Source organism: Berghia stephanieae, chromosome 1, assembly GCF_034508935.2.
Source record: "Berghia stephanieae isolate SIO BIC M18660-M18661 chromosome 1, UCSD_Bste_1.3, whole genome shotgun sequence".
In the NCBI taxonomy this organism is placed as follows: domain Eukaryota; kingdom Metazoa; phylum Mollusca; class Gastropoda; order Nudibranchia; family Aeolidiidae; genus Berghia; species Berghia stephanieae.
In genome coordinates this window covers 105,906,859-105,928,244 of record NC_088360.1, presented here as the reverse complement: position 1 = coordinate 105,928,244, position 21,386 = coordinate 105,906,859, and the positions used below count along the sequence as shown (strand labels likewise).

The 21,386-nt window shown below is 37.7% G+C and overlaps 1 protein-coding gene across 1 annotated transcript in view; it reads right to left on the bottom strand.

Moving 5' to 3' along the window:
* The window catches only part of LOC144962437 (uncharacterized), a 51,016-nt gene that overhangs the window by 20,346 nt on the left and 9,284 nt on the right, over positions 1-21,386 (bottom strand). Inside the window, exons 3-7 of the mRNA XM_078895384.1 lie at positions 13,340-13,625; positions 11,550-11,680; positions 6,412-7,282; positions 5,506-5,657; positions 4,329-4,594 (exon numbers count right to left, since the gene is read on the bottom strand). Of these exons, the coding sequence (XP_078751510.1) occupies positions 4,329-4,594; positions 5,506-5,657; positions 6,412-7,282; positions 11,550-11,680; positions 13,340-13,565 (1,646 nt within the window). The 5' untranslated portion in view covers positions 13,566-13,625. The remainder of the gene's footprint in view (positions 1-4,328; positions 4,595-5,505; positions 5,658-6,411; positions 7,283-11,549; positions 11,681-13,339; positions 13,626-21,386) is intronic.

The following is a 21,386-nucleotide window of genomic DNA, read 5'->3' as shown; positions in this document are numbered from 1 at the left end:
GATGCTTTCCATCTCATGACCGATGCTGAGGGGTTTAAAAGTGTAATTACACACGCCTCGTTGTATGTTAGGAAGATTAAATTAAACCCAGCCGTGGCCCTGCCACACGAGAAGCACTTCACATCGGCAATTGTAAATACCCCATGAAACGCGTTGTCCATAAAACCTTTTCTATTCCAAAAGGAAATTTAAGTGCAGTGCAACATAATTTGTTTTTATCGCAAACCCCGACTAAGATCGTACTGGGTCTAATCGAAAGCACTAGCTTTAATGGAAATTACAAAAAGAATCCTTTTAATTTCCAGCACTTTGATCTGTCCTATCTAGCCCTGTACTTGAACGGAAAACAGATACCGTCCAAAGCACTAACTCCGAATTTCAGTAGTAAACAATATGTCAGAGCTTATCACAGTCTTATGCTAGCAGCTGGACTGGTTAACAACGATGCCGGAAATGGAATAGATTATAATGCTTACTCTCAGGGTTGTAGTCTTTTTGGTTTTGATCTGTCACCATCGCTATTAGACGGGAACCAGTTTGAACTGGTAAAAAGCGAGTCGCTTAGACTAAACTTAAATTCTCGACCCCACTAGCTGATCCGATCATTGTGTTCTGTTACAGCGAATTAGATAGTGTAATAGAAATTGATCGCACTCGTCAGGTGATCACTGACTTTTCATCATGAACAACGTAGAAATTGAAACGATGTTAAACGGACACGTTAGGGCGAGACGAATTTTTCAAGGTGTTTATCCTAAAGATAGACTTCCGAACAACCCGAATTCTCGTCAACCCGCTGCGTACATTATTAACACAGAGTCGAGTTCCGGTCCCGGAAAACATTGGGTATCTGTGTATTTTAACGGGATGGGAAAGGCAGAATATATGGATAGTTTTGGGTTCCCGCCTTCTGCGTATCCGACAATTCAAAGATTTGTGGAAAACAATAGTCGAAGCTGTAAACACAACCCGCGTATTATTCAGGGTATAACCAGTTCCACATGTGGTTTGTACGTTATATATTTCATGTTGAAGAAAAGTAAAGGTGAAAGTTTGTCAAAACTTTTATCTATTTTTAATCCCTATCATTTTCGTATGAACGATTTAAAAGTGGCAAGAGCTGTTACTCATTTATCCCGAGGCACCTTGGTTGGGTAATCTTAATTGGAATGTTTGTTGTTTAAAATAAAATAAAAATAAATAAGATTCCTTATGATAAAATTTATTTCGTGTACACGAAACAAGACATAATTCTATTTACTTTATACCTTAATATATGATTTTTAAAATGAAGAAAATGATGATGATGAGATGGATGATAATGATGATGATTATGATGATTATAATACAATTGATAAGCATTAACCGTTTGCTTTTGATTGATTGATCGCTTATTAAATTAAGACTTGCTTTAAATTGTTTAATTACAAATATTTTGTTGTTGATGATGATTATGACGATGATGAAAATGATGTTTATGATATATATGTAACATTGCTATCCATTAATCATTTATAAAAAAAATGTTTAATGATTGAGTGTGTGAATGATCATTTTATAAGATGTGTATGGTGTATGGAAGTGTTGTTTATATTGTTTGTTTTTTTTTGTTTTTTTTTTTTATTTGTTTTTTTTTTTTCGTTTGTTTCTATGATCTTTGTTTTATCATATTTTTATAATTCTATCATTATTATTATTATTATTATTATTATTATTATTATTATTTATTATTATTATTATTATTATTATTATTTTATTATTATTATTATTATATATTATTATTATTATTTATTATTATTATTATATTATATATTACATTTCTATTTAGATCGTAATCTTATTTGGTCAAGTTTTGTTGTTTTTGCTTTTTGTTTTTTATTAATATTTATAGAAAATTATAATGATGATTTAAAAGCTTGATATGTGAATGTGTGAATGACCTGAGATCATTATTGTATAAGGTGTAACTGGTGTGTGAAAGTACATTGCTTTCGATGTTGTGAAAAAATAAAACAAAATGAATTTTATTCACCAACACATGGTTTTATGTCTTTTTTTTCTGTGTCTGTTATGGTTTTTTTGTAAAAGAAGATTTTAATTTTATTATATGGGGAACTACTTTTGTTTCAGTTTCGAAATGTTCACATTAAATTTCAAAGAAAAATTAGCATCAAAAAAGAATCCTTCGAAACTGTAACAAATTGTTGGGTAATATAATTATAAAAGAGTAAAAAATACAAGATGAAAAGATATCGCTTCTATTATTCAAAACATAAAAAATGATTCGAATCATCAATATGATCATTAACTCAAAAGATAATTGAGTTGTTCGATTACACACCAAATCACAAAGTAAAACATCATGGGAAAAAGTACTCGATTCGTCCAACGATTGACGGGCGAAATCTCCTGTATCATAGAGGGCCACCCACCGTTTGTCTTAATCCAGCTGCTGAGTTTTTTGTCCACATATGAACCCACAAATAAAGCAAAGTTTTCTCTATCCGGGTGAATACGGAGTACACGCTTAATGTAACATAAAAAAAACAATGATTCTACCCCAGCTGATCTGAGAGAATAATTCGTCTGCGACGATATACAATTGTTCTCTGGTTTCTATCAACGGACAGGTCGATAAATGTTCGTGAATATACTTATCATATCCTGCAATTGCTTTCTGATAACGATCCATCTATCTGTTGATCGAGAAGCAAATCTTTCACAAAAAGTTCCATTTCAGTATCAGTCAAGACAAAAGTACACGAAGTAAAACACACATGAGACGCATTATCCAATACCTTTCTGGTATAATCTGACGAGGCATCGCTAACCAACCACCGTGTGATTCGAGCCAATGATTAAGTTTTTTCTCAAGATGAAGACTAACGATCTGAGAAAATTTTCCCTGTCTGGATGACGTAAAGCTACTCTTCTAGCGTAAGCAATTAGAATCACTACCCTATACCAGTTGATATGCTGCTGAAACAATGTATCAATCACCGAGCAAAAACCCAATGGGTTATCCAATACTGGTTGTTGAAAGAGTGATTGATGACAAAGATGAAAACATTGATCTATCACGGTTTTAACACAATCGAACATTTCATCTGGTTCTACATTGAGAATTAATGCTTTCACAAGACCACTCATTTTACGATGACACTGTCCCGACAAAAATATATTTCAAAGAACCAATCAAACGGACGAAACTATGACAATATGATATCCAATCAAGATTGGAGAATTTGAAAGAACCAATCAAAATTATTTAGACTACCGGCTGTTCTGAATGACCTTGACCTTTTTTTTTTTTTGCCGCGCTGCTGTGCGCCTGACGCCTGAGCTATTTGCCCTTTGACCTTTGAGGGAATCAATGGACTTTTAATTGATTAAATTAATAAGTCATTAGACTCAGGAGCAAGAAACGAATTTAAAAGAACAACGCGGCTCAGCGTTATAGTCCTTGGACTGTACTGCGTGACCTCAATTTGCGCTGCGGCGCTGCGGCGCGGGTGAACCAGTCGGAACCTAATAACACCGGGATAGGATCCTTTTTGCCATTCAATCAGCTGTATAGCCCTATTATTACGCAATTAACCATTCGATACATAATCGATGACAAATCGAACACTCAATAAACACACGCGCTCATCTTACTGATCAAAACAAACAATGCGTATTAACAGTTAACAAATAAAAAGAAGAAAAAAAAAACGTCCAAAGTATCAATCAAACGGAATGAGAACTAAACATTGGTATAAGAGATGATGACAACCAATCGGATACTAGATATTTGAACTTGTAGGTTTGAAAGAACCAATCAAATGATTTCAATAAGCATTAGTATCAGAAAACTAGGTCAAATACAATCTAATATCCAATAAGATAATTGTATATTTAATCAATAACTATGAGTCATTAGACTCAGGTGTACAAAACGGACGTATTATAAAGCATTTGACCATTCGATATATAATCGAACTCAAAATGGGAATTGAATAAACATTCAATAACAAATAATAACAATGAGTCCTTATAAATACATAATCAAACTAAAATCAATACATAATAGATCTAAAAATATCGATTAGCAGGTGAAAATACGATCACACCAATCATCCACATCCATCTTTTAAATCTGGTTCTAGTCATTCAGCTCACTATATACTACTTATATATATATATATATATATATATATATATATATATATATATATATATATATATATATATATATATATATATATATATATATATATATATATATATATATATAACAACTATAACAACTATGGTATTAATTATTCTATGTGAGTGTCGAGATCTACTGTGACTCAACCATCTTCAATCTCTTTAAAGCTTCTTCTCTCATCTTCTTTCGTTGAATTTTCCCATTTTCGTTGGTGATGAAGTCATCGAATATCAAGTAATACTTTGGCAGTGGAGTCATCTTGTCGTTTTCGCTGGTCAGGAAGAGTTTCTTGCAGTGTTCTCTCACGTCATCAGTGGACAACTCAACACCAGGCATCGGCTTCATGCATAGACAGATCTCTTCATGGTGAACTGGGTCAGGTATTCCGATCACAACCGTTTTCTGGTAGAAAATAAAATTATATTAATTCTATTGGGATCACACCCGGGTGATCAAAATGTTTTTCTGTTCACATAGAAGTGAATGGGTAGCTAGGTCTTTATATTCTAGCGGAAATAGATTATCATCCTATCCAAAGGGCCTCGAGCAATTATTGTTATCCATTTAATGATATAAAAACGGGGATAAACTGCTAAGCCTTATAGCTCCGATGGAGCCATCATTACCACCACCATAATCACCATCATCATCACCAATACCACCACTACCGCCACCAAATCCATCACCAACACCACCAGCATATTTATTATTATTATTATTATTATTATTATTATTATTATTATTATTATTATTATTATTATTATTATTATTATTATTATTATTATTATTATTATCATCATTATTATTATTATTACTATTATTATTATTATTATTATTATTATTATTATTATTATTATTATTATTATTATTATTATTATTATTATTATTATTATTATTATTATTATTATTATTATTATTAATATAATTGTTAACATCATCATCATCAACATCCGCATCATTATCATCATCAATCATCAACATATATATGGATGAATAAATTTAATTTTTTTTAAAAGGGAGGGGGGCAGCGTGGCTCAGCGGTACGGTCTTTGCTTCGTACCCAAAAGGTACCGAGTTCGACTACCTGCCTCGTTGTGTGGCCTTGAACAAGTCATCTCGCCCTAGCTCACTCTGCGGCGCTGCACTGCGGCTGACGCCTGGGCTATTCCAGTCTTCCCTTGGAATAGACCCTAAAGACAAATTTCCTCTTGGGGATGAATAAAGGGAATTTAATTAATTTAATTAATTACTTAAATCAGATGAACTTAAAAAAGCAACACATACTGACGAGGAGAGATAAAAATAAAATATACCTCAAGCCCCGGATATTCGTTAATGAGTTTTTCCATCCATCCCGGGTAATGTGTAAAACCGTCCTTAATGATGGCGTCAGCCTTTCGACACAACACAAACAGCTTGCCTTCTTCATTGAAATAGCCGATGTCACCAGTTCTACACCAACCATCTGTTGATAATAATAATAATAATAATAATAATAATAATAATAATAATAATAATAATAATAATAATAATAATAATAATAATAATAATAAAATAATAATGATAATAAACATCATCATCCTCATCATTATCATCATCATCATCATCATCACATCATCATCATCTCATCATCATCATCATATAATAATAATAATAATAATAATAATAATAATAATAATAATCATATATAATAATATAATAATAATAATAATAATAATAATAATAATAATAATAATAATAATAATAATAATAATAATAATAATAATAATAATAAGGCACACTGAACAGAAAATATGGTAAACAAAGTCTAATGCATTATGTATTCATTTGTTAACGATTAAAGAATATTGGCTGAAACGTTTTTTTTCTCAGAGATATTATGACACAGACAGAGATGTTTGGTACACCCTGTATATTTAAATCTTGATAAATTTCATTGTCTATAATTTTTTAAAAGACCCCAAAAAGAAAAACTAAACCTTAGTGCAATACTAACATCACATGCTCTAAGTGCTTTACAATAAGTCTCAAGTCAACAAGAGCTCTTAAAATGTGAGGCACATCTACAGTCATTTTAAACTGAGTACGCTGTTACATGAGACGTTTTTATTTTACACATGAGCGCTGTAAGAGAACATGAAAAACAAAGTGTAAAAAAAAGGATAATAGTAGATAACTGATATATGAACTATACATAAAAGAGTAGCATAACACTTTACCTTCAGTAAACATTTCTGCTGTTTTTAACGGGTTGTTAAGGTAGCCTGTAAACAGTATGTTGGAATGCACCAAAATTTCACCCTGTTGTGTCGGTGGCAATTCTTTTCCATCCTCACCAACTATTTTCAACTCGCAGTGACAACAGGATGTAAACCCTGCACAGAACCCTTGAAAATCAGATTTATTTGTGACATCAAAATATGCAACTCTAGAGAATTCCGTCCCACCATAGCCAATTCGAATTGTGCGTGTTATCTTGCCAAGTGCGTCCATTGTAGCGCTGTAAATAGGACTGCCTCCTGTGCTAACTACGTCTAATATTTTTTTGATTTTAAGACCATCATTCCATGCGTCAAGAATAAGATTTATGTTGCGAGGAATTAAAAACGTTTTGTTCACATTCGTTTGGTTGAAAATATTAACCACGAAATGTCCAAGTGGCATGCCATCTGGAAGGCCATTGGTTACGTCTATGATCACCCTTTTACATCCCACTGATAGGCGTGAATAAAAAAACCCACCGCTCGACCCCAAAGATAGCAATGTGAATAAAATATCATCTTCACAGAGACCATCTCTTCTAGTTGGAGCAGTTCCAGTTAACAAAGCATGATGTGTAAGTGGGACCAGCTTAGAAAATCCTGCTGTTCCGCTTGTGAGAAAGATCATTGCGATATCATCTTTTGAAATGTTCTCATCAACAAACATTTCTTCTTCTTTGTCAATGACATTAACCCATCGTTGAGCATCTTCCACATTCTTTGCTTCAATTTCGATGGCATGAGCCAGGTCAGGGAGATCTTTATACCGAGTTGTCCCTTCAGTTTCGTCCTTGAACTTGATATTATCCAAACTACGCCGGATTCCGTTCTGTAGAAGTCAAACAAAAGATCTGAAGAATATTATGGAAAAAAAAATGTCCGACGTCTTTGATAATGACATACATATCTCTTCAGACAATTGATGGTAGTTTCCAATGAATTATGATTTCTCGTGATTTGTTGTTTGATATTGATTTATAACGTATAACGTAGAAAAGTATTTGTATAACCAAAAGGAAAATTGAACTGAATAATGCTTGACCTTTAAGACAACTTTGAAGCTTTTGAAAATCAAGCAAATTAAAATATTAAGTAGATAGAAAGCAACACTCCCTTTGGATGACACGAAACATCAAGCGTCTAATTCGACAAAAGCAACGTCGCTAAAACAGCAAAACATTCCAACAAAAATTGGGACAATTTTAGAGCTTTTCGTAGGAAAATAAACACAACTTAAGAATGAGCTTGACAAATATGTCACTGACATGCTCAAAGCTGACTCCGATTCTAATATAAACCAAAACGGAGGCATCACAAATCAGTTCTGGAAATACATAAGATTTAAACATATGGATACATCAGGCATAGCAGTTTTACAAAAATCAGATGGAACGAATAACCATTACCCAAACCCGCATCACCACACAGTTCCAGTGTCTAAATCGCTCCAAAGCAAGTAGCCCAGATCCGATACCCAGAGAATGCACAAAAGAAATAGCTCCCTATTTATGCAATATTTTCCAACAGTCACTCGATGCAGGCCGTGTACCCAAAGACTGGAAGCATGCATTGTTCACTGTCATATACAAAAAAAAAGGGAAACGAGATATTGCCTCGAACAATAGACCAGTGTTACTGACGTCTGTCACGTGTAAAGAACTCGAGCACATTGTGTTTCATTCAATAATGGAGCACTATGAAAGACATGATGTGCTTGTCGATTACCAATATCAGTTCTGAAAATATAGATCTTGTGAAAGTCAGCTAGTTAACACCATATAAGAAATATTAAAGGCATTAGACAACATAAAACAAACAGATCTACTGGTTTTAGACTTTTTGAAGGCATTTGATAGTGTGCCACATAGACGACTCCTCAGAAAACTGGAACAAAATGGAATTAAAACATCGACTCAAAGTCCCCCTAAAAGGCCATTGATGAAGAGAAATGACTCAAAACAAAAGGAACAGAATCTAATTTCTTGGCTTGAAGAATGGCTCTGCGATAGAACTCAGGAAGTAGTCTTGGATAATAATAATAATAATAATGCTGAAAACTTATATAGCACTATAACTCCGAGACACCAGACTCTAAGCGCTTAAAATGGATGGACAGGAAATGCAACGCTTTATCGGGGGTACCTCAAGGAACTGTCCTTGGACCTCTCTGGTTTCTAACATTCATTAACAATTTATGAAAAAACATGGCAACTCTTACCCAGCTCAAACTGTTCGCCGATGCCACCATCTTATTTCAAATCATTGAAACCCAGAAGGACACAAACATATTACAGCATGATCTTGCAGAATGATCTTGACTCACTTCTATCATGGACACAAACCTGGCAGATTCCATCCAGCGAAATGCTTTAAAAGGTCAGTAATAAACAAATGAATCATAACCACCAAATAAGCGATCAGTTATTAAAACACGTGGACACGAAACCAGACTTGGGAATCCAACTAAACAAATCACAGAAATATAACCATCATATTGATAATATTGTGGCAAAAGCAAATCGTACCCTTAATAATAATAAGAATAAAATAAAATAATAATAAATAATATAATAATAATAATAATAATAATAATAATAATAATAATAATAATAATAATAATAATAATAAAATAATAATAATAATAAGACTTTATTGCATCCCATAAAGGAATTTTTTTTGTACAGACGTGTTATAATTTACACAATAAGATAAAAATACAATGGAAATAGGATGTATATATAAAAAAGGAACAGCTCCATAACCAGAGCTGCGCTTTATAATATGAATAATTTCAACACTGTAAAATAGATTGAAAATTGAAAAGATTGCAAAACAAATAAATTAATAAATTAATATTTACATTTTTTGAAAGTAAAAATGCGAAATAATTATATAAAATGATTATTGCTTGTTGTTATAAAGCCTAATACTGGACGGCAGAAAAGATTTTCGGTGTCTCTCTGGTTTACGTTGAAATAGAGAAAGGGCGACCACTTCTTTCTGACATAATAACTGATGGTCTTAGTGGATGATACTGGTTATTTAATATTTTAGTTAGTTTATTTATACAAAATTTCTCGTATAAAAGATCTACATCGTCAACATCATTTATAAAGCGTTTAATGGATTTTTTAATATTTGAATTTATTTTGTTCCTTTCCACTGCTAAGCAATTGCCTCTCCAAGCTGTTGTACAAAATGACAAAACATTGTCGATTACTGCTCTATAAAATAATGTGCAGAGGGTTTTATCTATTCTAAACTGAGAGAGTTTTGATAAAAAATATGTACGTCTGCACATCTTATGCCTAACTATTTTCAAGTGTTCATCCCACTTGAGCCTGTCATCAATTGTTGCACCAAGGTATTTGTTGTGAGGAACTCGCTGGACGAATTGGTCCTTTAATTTTAACGGTTCTATCGGTTCCTTCACTCTCCTAAAGTCAATCACTAGCTCCTTTGTCTTGCTTATGTTAAGCTCGAGGTCGTGGGCATCACACCAAGACACAAATCTATCAATTTCTTGCCTATAAGCCATTTCGTTGCCATTTGTTATAAGGCCTTGAAGAGCGGTGTCATCTGCAAACGTTATTAAAGGGACACTCAGGTTTTGACTTCTACAGTCATTCGTGTATATTGTGAATAATACAGGGGACAATACACAACATTGAGGAGCACCAGTATTTGTAGTTATACAGGAAGATATGTTTTGTCCTAATTGAACATATTGTGCTCTACCCGTAAGAAATTCGAGCACCCAAGCAATTATATACTTGTTTAAATTCAGACTAGTCAACCTTTGAACAACCAACTGAGGTTGCATTGTATTGAACGCTGAAGAAAAATCTGCAAAAAGCAATCTGCATTAGCTCTTAGCGTGATCCATATGCCTGTAGATGTTGTTTGTAAACAGCAAAATGGCATCCTCTACGCCACGTCCTGGTTTGTAAGCAAATTGATGACTATCACTCAATGGCATAAACTGGTTCCTAATTTTAACAAGAACAAGTTTTTCTAAAGATTTCATGACTATTGAAGTCAGTGCAACAGGTCTGAGATCGATCTTGGCTTCCTGAGGCAGCATATATACCAGTGCAGCCAAAAGGTGACAGAACAGGCATACAATGCTTTAGTTAGACCCGTATTGGAACACGTGTGCACAGTGTCAGGTCCTTATCAGCAAGGCCACATAAAAAAATAGAACAATTTCAAAGGGCAGCTTCGAGGTTTGTTACCAACAATTACGTGTGCGGACCAGGATTCGTTACTGAGGCCCTGAAATTGTTGCAGTGAAAAACACCGGAGAGTAGGCGGAAAGAAAAACGCAGAACAGAACATTCCAGAAAAAAAACAGTGACTTTACCACAATGGGACACAAAACTACATTCACGAGGAATTATCATAGTAGTAAGTCCATAATTCCAACACACAGAACCAACCCATATAAAAAAAAAAGTTTCTTCCCAACAGTCATCAAGGAATGGAACACTCTCCCACCACAAATCCTAGATATTACGAACAACAACAAATTGGGTCAACTATTATACAGTTATCTTTCAACTCAACAACACAATAATGGAGAAAGTCACCACATAATTGTAAAAAGATCTGCAGTGATTGGTAATTCACCTTTTGCAGATAAAAACGTTGAACTTGAACTTAAGCGCATACAATTTTATTAATTTTTTTTCAAACGCTTTATACCGTTTAGAACAATGTAATCTATTGACAAAGCCAACATGAACAATTATGTCACATGTTCTTTGAGCTCTTTGCAACCCAATTATATGAAAGCTTGGCTGTGCTTTATAGGCATTTGTGTTGTAACAGTCGATGACCCTGGACGAAAATAAAAACTAAAATGATAACCATATGACTTGTTTATAATGAGAATGTGTCCGATTTAATGCGTTCCATTTTTTGGAAAACAAAATAATAGCAAACTTATTTGTGATTAATGAACTAAGATACAATGCCAAAGTATATAAATATAACTTAAGTATAATGATGTAAGTATAGACAAAGTGGAGAAAATAAAATAATATTTACACCAAAATTGTAAGAAAAGAGAAGTTAAAAGGGTTTGTTAGAATTACCGAATCGTTGGGGTCATAGATAATGGCTTTGGCTTTAGACTCTTTCAAATTATGTCTGAGGTCTTGTCCATCGGCCAGAAAAACTTGTCCGTGTGAGGGAGTTGCCCCTGATGCCACTGTCCCAAAGTGGGCTACAATGATAAACGCGTTTTTTCAAGAGTTAAGGTAACTAACTAATATAAAATAAAATGAGAGAATACAATATGCAGAGACGCCATCTTTAAATTTGGCTCACAGGAATTTCAGAAACCACTCTCAGGAATTTCAAGGCCGAAAGAGGAATTTCCACACACAAGAAAAGGGAATTGGGATGGTATTTGGTATTGTGTTGACATATTGTATTTGTATAGTTCTAAATAGATAAAGTCATTAGAATTATATTATGATATATATATATATATATACACACACACAATGCCGTATTTCAAATGAAGTAAAGCTCCAAAACCTAATGGTAGTGATTGTAGTACTGGTGGTAGTGAGGATGATGTGGTGTTGGTGGTTGTAGTAGTAGTGGGAGTGATGATGATGTGGTTGTGGTGGTTGTAGTAGTAGTATTAGTATTAGTGGTAGTAGTAGTAGTAGTAGTAGTAGTAGTAGTAGTAGTAGTAGTAGTAGTAGTAGTAGTAGTAGTAGTAGTGGTAGTGGTAGTAGTAGTAGTAGTAGTAGTAGTAGTAGTAGTAGTAGTAGTAGTAGTAGTAGTAGTAGTAGTAGTAGTAGTAGTAGTAGTAGTAGTAGTAGTAGTAGTAGTAGTAGTAGTAGTAGTAGTGATGATGTGGTGGTGATGGTGGTTGTAATAGTAGTGGTAATGAAGATGATATGGTGGTGGTGGTGGTGGTGGTGGTGGTCGTGGTGGTGGTGGTGGTGGTTGAAGAAGTGGTACTGATGATTATGTGGTAGTGGTGGTTGCGGTAGTCGTGGTCGTGACGATGATGTGGTGCTGGTGGTTGTAGTAGCAGTGATATTAATGATGGTGTGGTGGTAGTGGTGCTTATAGCAGTAGTTGTGGTAGTTATAATGATGAAGTGGTGGTGGTGGTGCTTGTAGTAGTAGTGGTAGTGATGATGATAATGTGGTGATGGTTGTAGTAGTGGGTGTAGTGATGATGATGTGGTGGTGATGGTGGTGGTTGTTGTAGAAATGGTAGTGATGATGATGTGGTGGTGATTGTAGTAATGGAAATATAGACCATTACTAACATACGCTTATCTATTTTAATTCTTATACTTATATCCTAGGATTATGGAAATTAACATAGCTAGATCGTTCCGAATCTTGTGAGCCATCATCTTTTATCAATCCGGTAGGGCGGACAATTTTTGGCGATTCCCAAGGTCAACGGTCAAATTAAGGACATTTCATTAGGCTCCAGCAGATGTTCTTAGTGTTCTTTTGAGTCGACGGGTAAAAAAAAATATCTTTAAGTTATGACATGTAACTTGAATATCCATCTGCAAAAATTAGTTTTATAATTCATAATTTTGTCAGTAAATTTGTGCTCCGTGATAGAAAGTGAACAATGGCTGTACAGAATAAGGTTGACCCCCAAACTTATTTTTTTAATGAATAGATGTCCGTCAAATGTTTCATTTGTATGATATATTATGCTCTGACTTCTTAAGATATGCAGGCATTCATACACACACACACACACACACACACATACACATATCATCATATATATATATATATATATATATATATATATATATATATATATTCAAATTGTAACTGAACTTCTTCTTTCCAAGTAAGTCAAAGATTGAGAATACACATTTGATTTAACTTACTAAGCAGACGTTCAGGGGAATTCACCAAAGTATTACAAATGACGTCACCCTTTCCCAGACCAAGACGTTTCAAGACAGCGGCAAACCTCCTAGACTTGTCCCAGACTTCCTGTCTCGTAAGAACTCTCTGGTTTAAATCTTTGTCCACAAATATGATGAATGGCCTGTGTGGATCCTCCAGTACGAGATTACGTAGACAGGTGATATAAGTGCTTTCTTCCTCCATGATCTTGTCACTTCTTTGTTATATTAGGGATACACGCTTTTGTGTTTCTGTAAAACGTCTCTATGATGTAAAATGGATTGGATAATTAATGAAAGAAATCCTATATATAATCGTATCTGTGTGTGTATGTGTGTATGTGTGTGTTTGTGTTAAAAAATCAACAATGTATAACAGAATTCTGGTAATTTGAAAAGTAGAAGACGAAGATAAATTGACATAATAATAATAACATAACATAACATAACATGTGGTATAGGGCAAAATAGGATAAGATCCTTTGAATGCCCTTAATATTAATTAGTAATGCCATAAATCTATTGATTAAATATTACAATAACGATACACGTGGTAAAGATAGTATTTCAACTTAAATGTACTCATGTGGTGTACAAACATATATCTTTAACCGTGACATGCAAAGCGCACACACAACCACACACACACACACACACACACACACACATACACACGCGTATAGAAGATAACCATAATAATATAATAATGCATAATATATACATACAAGATTGAAAGCCATGTCAACAGCAGAGCAAACAAGTATTATTCGTCATATAAATCTCCCATCATATAATTCCCTGTCTACTAACACCTTGAAATAATCCATAGATTTTGCATTCTTTGTTTCAAATTTCAAACTGTTCCATTTCTGAACAATACGAATACCGAACCAGTTTTGTCTTATGTTTGTTTTGCATCTAGAGACAAAAATCTTAAACTTGTCCCCTCTAGTAAAAGTAATATTAGAATATGAAAAAAAATCAGAAAAGTCTATCCTATCCAGACCATGTACCAATCTGTAAACCTGAATTAAATCCCCACGAGTTCTTCTATATTTCAAACTGGGTAAGTCAAGAAATTCTAACTTTCCTTATAAGATAAATACTGTATTGTATAATTTTTTTGGTAGCTCTCCTCTGTACACTTTCAATACTAATAGATTGTCTTTTATATAATGGGCTCCAGATGCAATTTCCGTATTCTAGAATTGGTCGAACGAGCGATTTATACAAATATAAAAATGTGGTTTCATCAAGACTTATAAAGGTTCTATATATTATTCCCATCATTCTGTTTGCACGGCTTACACAATTATCAATATGTAAATCAAATTTCAAATGTGAATCAAAAGTAACTCCCACATCCTTTTCATAAGGCACAACGGAAAGTAGATTTGACATAGAAGTATCGGTAAAATAATTATGACATGGATTATTTTTTCCTATATGTAATACTTTACATTTCGAAACATTAAAATGGGTGTGTCTTTTTTACGAAACCCGCCGAAACCCGCCGAAACCCTGCGAAACCCGCCGAAACCCGCCGAAACCCGCAGAAACCCGACGAAACCCGACGAATCCCGACAAAGTTATGGGAAGTAGGTGGCAGTGGGGAGTGAACCCAGAACTCAGGTAAGTGTACACCATTGGGGAGTGAACCTGGGACTGGGTTTCGGCGGGTTTCGTAAAAAAGAACCAGCTTTTTTACGAAACCCGCCGAAACCCGCCGAAACCCCGACCGCGAAACCCGACAATATCCAGCAAAGTTATGGGAAGTAGACAACTGTGGGGAGTGAACCCGAGACTCAGGGAAGTGTACACCAGTCGGGAGTGAACCTGAGACTAAGGTTATCGGCCGGTTTCGGCGGGTTTCGTAAAAAAGAATTAGTGCTTTATTACGAAACCCGCCGAAACCCGCCGAAACCCATCGAAACCCGACAATATCCGGCAAAGTTATGGGAGTTTGGCAACAGTGGGGGGTGATCCTGGGAGTCGGGGAATTGCACACCAGTGGGGAGTTAACCTGGGGCTGTGTAAAAAGGATATCCGTGGGAAATAAACCTGGGACTAAAGGGAGATGGATACCATTGAAAGTTGAAGCCGGATATGGGAGTTGAGTACCAGAGGAGAATGAACCTGACACTATAGAGGGTGGGCGCCAGTGGGGAGTGAACCTGGGACTATGTAAACAGGATATCAGTGGGAAATAAACCTGGGACTAAAGGGAGATGGATACCATTGGGAGTTGAAGCCGGATTTGGGAGTTGAGTACCAGAGGAGAGAGAAATCTGACACTATAGGAGATGGGCGCCAGTGTGGAGTGAACCTGGGACTCAGGGAAGTGCACACCAATTGGGAGTTAACCTTGGACTGTGGGAGATGGGTAACTGTGGGTATCCGAGCCGAACTATAGAAGTTGGGTACCAGAGAATAATGAACCTGACACTAAAGAATGTGGGCGCCAGTGGGGAGTGAACCTGGGATTCAGGAAATTGCACACCAGTGGGGATTTAACATGGGAATATGTAAAAAGGATATCAGTGGGAAATAAACCTGGAATTAAAGGGAGATGGATACCATGAAAATTTGAAGCCGGGTATGAGAGTTTGGTACCAGAGGAGAATGAACCTGACACTATAGGAGGTGGGCGCCAGTGGGGAGTGAACCTGGGACGATGTAAACAGGATATCAGTGGGAAATAAACCTGAAATTAAAGGGAGATGGATACCATGAAAATTTGAAGCCGAGTATGAGAGTTTGGTACCAGAGGAGAATGAACCTGACACTATAGGAGGTGGGCGCCAGTGGGGAGTGAACCTGGGACTATGTAAACAGGATATCAGTGGGAAATAAACCTGGGACTAAAGGGAGATGGATACCATTGGGAGTTGAAGCCGGATTTGGGAGTTGAGTACCAGAGGAGAGAGAAACCTGACACTATAGGAGATGGACGCCAGTGTGGAGTGAACCTGGGACTCAGTGAAGTGCACACCAATTGGGAGTTAACCTTGGACTGTGGGAGATGGATAACTGTGGGTATCCGAGCCGAACTATGGAGTTGGGTACCAGAGAAGAATGAACCTGACACTATAGAAGGTGGGCGCCAGTGGCGAGTGAACCTGGGATTCAGGGAATTGCACACCAGTGGGGATTTAACCTAGGAATATGTAAAAAGGATATCAGTGGGAAATAAACCTGGAATTAAAGGGAGATGGATACCATGAAAATTTGAAGCCGGGTATGAGAGTTTGGTACCAGAGGAGAATGAACCTGACACTATAGGAGGTGGGCGCCAGAGGGGAGTGAACCTGGGACTATGTAAACAGGATATCAGTGGGAAATAAACCTGGAATTAAAGGGAGATGGATACCATGAAAATTTGAAGCCGGGTATGAGAGTTTGGTACCAGAGGAGAATGAACCTGAGACTATAGGAGGTGGGCGCCAGTGGGGAGTGACCCTGGGACTATGTAAACAGGATATCAGTGGGAATTAAACCTGGGACTAAAGGGAGATGGATACCATTGGGAGTTGAAGCCGGATTTGGGAGTTGAATACCAGAGGAGAGAGAAACCTGACACTATAGGAGATGGGCGCCAGTGTGGAGTGAACCTGGGACTCAGGGAAGTGCACACCAATTGGGAGTTAACCTTGGACTGTGGGAGATGGATAACTGTGGGTATCCGAGCCGAACTATAGGAGTTGGGTACCAGAGAAGAATGAACCTGACACTAAAGAAGGTGGGCGCCAGTGGGGCCGGGAGTGAACCTGGGATTCAGGGAATTCCACACCAGTGGGGATTTAACCTAGGAATATGTAAAAAGGATATCAGTGGGAAATAAACCTGGAATTAAAGGGAGATGGATACCATGAAAATTTGAAGCCGGGTATGAGAGTTTGGTACTAGAGGAGAATGAACCTGACACTATAGGAGGTGGGCGCCAGTGGGGAGTGAACCTGGGACTATGTAAACAGGATATCAGTGGGAAATAAACCTGGGACTAAAGGGAGATGGATACCATTGGGAGTTGAAGCCGGATTTGGGAGTTGAGTACCAGAGGAGAGAGAAACCTGACACTATAGGAGATGGGCGCCAGTGTGGAGTGAACCTGGGACTCAGGGAAGTGCACACCAATTGGGAGTTAACCTTGGACTGTGGGAGATGGATAACTGTGGGTATCCGAGCCGAACTATAGGAGTTGGGTACCAGAGGAGAATGAACCTGACACTAAAGAAGGTGGGCGCCAGTGGGGAGTGAACCTGGGATTCAGGAAATTGCACACCAGTGGGGATTTAACCTGGGAATATGTAAAAAGGATATCAGTGGGAAATAAACCTGGAATTAAAGGGAGATGGATACCATGAAAATTTGAAGCCGGGTATGAGAGTTTGGTACCAGAGGAGAATGAACCTGACACTATAGGAGGTGGGCGCCAATGGGGAGTGAACCTGGGACTATGTAAACAGGATATCAGTGGGAAATAAACCTTGGACTAAAGGGACATGGATACCATTGAAAGTTGAAACCGGATATGAAAGTTTGGTACCAGAGGAGAATGAACCTGACACAATAGGAGGTGGGCGCCAGTGAGAGTGAACCTGGGACTCAGGGAATTGCACACCAGTGGGGAGTTAACCTGGGAATATGTATAAAGGATATCAGTAGGAAATAAATCTGGGACTAAAGGGAGATGGACACCATTGGGAGTTGAAGCCGGATTTATTTCCCACATGATATCCTTTTTTAGATATTCACAGGTTAACTCCCCACTGGTGTGCAATTCCTGATTCACAGGTTCACTCCCCACTGGCGCCCACCTTTTATAGTGTCAGGTTCATTCTCCTCTGGTACCCAACTCCTATAGTTCTGCTCGGATACCTACAGTTATCCATCTCCCACAGTCCCAGGTTAACTCCCAATTGGTGTGCACTTCCTGAGTCCCAGGTTCACTCCACACTGGCGCCCATCTCCTATAGTGTCAGGTTCATTCTCCTCTGGTACTCAACTCCCATATCCAGCTTCAACTTTCTATTGTATCCATCTCCCTTTAGTCCCATATTTATTTCCTACTGACATCCTTTTAACATAGTCCCAGGTTCACTCCACACTGGCGCCCATCTCCTACAGTGTCAGGTTTCTCTCTCCTCTGGTACCCAACTCCCAAATCCGTCTTCAACTCCCAATGGTATCCATCTCCCTTTAGTCCCAGATTTATTTCCTACTGATCTCCTTTTTACATAGTCCCAGGTTCACTCCCACTGGCGCCCACCCCTATAGTGTCAGGTTCATTCTCCTCTGGTACCAAGCTCTCATATCCGGCTTCAACTTTCAATGGTATCCATCTCCCTTTAGTCCCAGGTTTATTTCCCACTGATATCCTGTTTTCATAGTCCCAGGTTCACTCCCCACTGGCGCCCACCTTCTATAGTGTCAGGTTCATTCTCCTCTGGTACCAAACTTTCATATCCAGCTTCAACTTTCAATGGTGTCCATCTCCCTTTAGTCCCAGATTTATTTCCTACTGATATCCTGTTTACATAGTCCCAGGTTCACTCCCCACTGGCGCCCACCCCCTATAGTGTCAGTTTCTCTCTCCTCTGGTACCCAACTGCCAAATCCGGCTTCAACTCCCAATGGTATCCATCTCCCTTTAGTCCCAGATATATTTCCTAATGATCTCCTTTTTACATAGTCCCAGGTTCACTCCCCACTGGCGCCCACCCCCTATAGTGTCGGGTTCATTCTCCTCTGGTACCAAGCTCTCATATCCGGCTTCAACTTTCAATGGTATACATCTCCCTTTAGTCCCAGGTTTATTTCCCACTGATATCCTGTTTACATAGTCCCAGGTTCACTCCCCACTGGCGCCCACCTCCTATAGTGTCAGTTTCTCTCTCCTCTGGTACCCAACTGCCAAATCCGGCTTCAACTCCCAATGGTATCCATCTCCCTTTAGTCCCAGATATATTTCCTAATGATCTCCTTTTTACATAGTCCCAGGTTCACTCCCCACTGGCGCCCACCCCCTATAGTGTCGGGTTCATTCTCCTCTGGTACCAAGCTCTCATATCCGACTTCAACTTTCAATGGTATTCATCTCCCTTTAGTCCCAGGTTTATTTCCCACTGATATCCTTTTTACATATTCCCAGGTTAAATCCCCACTGGTGTGCAATTCCCTGAATCCCAGGTTCACTCCCACTGGCGCCCACCTTCTATAGTGTCAGGTTCATTCTTCTCTGGTACCCAACTTCTATAGTTCGGCTCGGATACCCACAGTTATCCATCTCCCACAGTCCAAGGTTAACTCCCAAGTGGTGTGCACTTCCCTGAGTCACAGGTTCACTCCACACTGGTGCCCATCTCCTATAGTGTCAGGTTCATTCTCCTCTGGTACTCAACTCCCATATCCGGCTTCAACTTTCAATGGTATCCATCTCCCTTTAGTCCCAGGTTTATTTCCCACTGATATCCTTTTTACACAGTCCCAGGTTAACTCCCCACTGGTGTGAAATTCCCTGAGTCCCAGGTTCACTCCCCACTGGCGCCCACCTTCTATAGTGTCAGGTTCATTCTCCTCTGGTACTCAACTCCCATATCCGGCTTCAACTTCCAATGGTATCCATCTCCCTTTAGTCCCAGGTTTATTTCCCTCTGATATCCTTTTTACACAGTCCCAGGTTAACTCCCCACTGGTGTGCAATTCCCTGACTCCCTGGATCACCCCCCACTGTTGCCAAACTCCCATAACTTTGCCGGATATTGTCGGGTTTCGGCGGGTTTCGGCGGGTTTCGTAATAAAGCACTAATTCTTTTTTACGAAACCCGCAGAAACCGGCCGATAACCTTAGTCTCAGGTTCACTCCCGACTGGTGTACACTTCCCTGAGTCTCGGGTTCACTCCCAACAGTTGTCTACTTCCCATAACTTTGCTGGATATTGTCGGGTTTCGCCGAGTTTCGGCGGGTTTCGTAAAAAAGCACTGGTTCTTTTTTACGAAACCCGCCGAAACCCAGTCCCAGGTTCACTCCCCAATGGTGTACACTTACCTGAGTTCTGGGTTCATTCCCCACTGCCACCTACTTCCCATAACTTTGTCGGGATTCGTCGGGTTTCGTCGGGTTTCGGCGGGTTTCGGCGGGTTTCGTAAAAAAGACACACCGCATTAAAATCCAAATGCCATGTTGTAGACCATTTGAAAAGTGAAAATATATCATTTTGTAGAATGTTATGATGTTCAGTTGTACTATAGATCTTTGTATCGTCTGCAAACAGTTTGCAGGCTGAATTTGTGCCACATGGTAAATCATTTATATATAAAAGAAATAAAAGTGGCCCCAATACGCTTCCTTGGGGTACACCGCTAATTACATTCTTAAAATCCGACCCCACACCATTGACAATGACCCTTTGTATTCGATTATTAAGAAAGTCTTTTATCCAGTTAAAGATATAGATAATAATAATAATAATAATAATAATAATATAATAATAATAATAATAATAATAATAATAATAATAATAATAATAATAATAATAATAATAGATCTTTATTGTCCATAAATATGGAAATTAGTCATTTAGTTACACTTGTTATAACGTTAAATGATAACTCTAACATTGAACAGATACTTCACTCCTACTTATTCTCTCTCTCTCTCTCTCTCTCTCTCTCTCTCTCTCTCTCTCTCTCTCTCTCTCTCTCTCTCATTCACTCTCTCTCTCTTTCTCTTTCTCTCTCTCTCTCATTCTCTCTCTCTCTCTCTCTCTCTCTCTCTCTCTCTCTCTCTCTCTCTCTCTCTCTCTCTCTCTCTCTCTCTCTCTCTGATACAAGTTAAAGACGTGTTGATATATGCACTTTTAGCAAAGAGGCAAAATTTCCAGACAAATATTATTTCAAGTCCGATTTGTATGATGTCTCTATTTTACGAAACCCACTGAAACCAGACGAAACCCGCAGAAACCCGACGAAAGCCAACAAAGGGACATTACTATATTATCTTTTATTGCCTCGTCGGTGAGTAAAT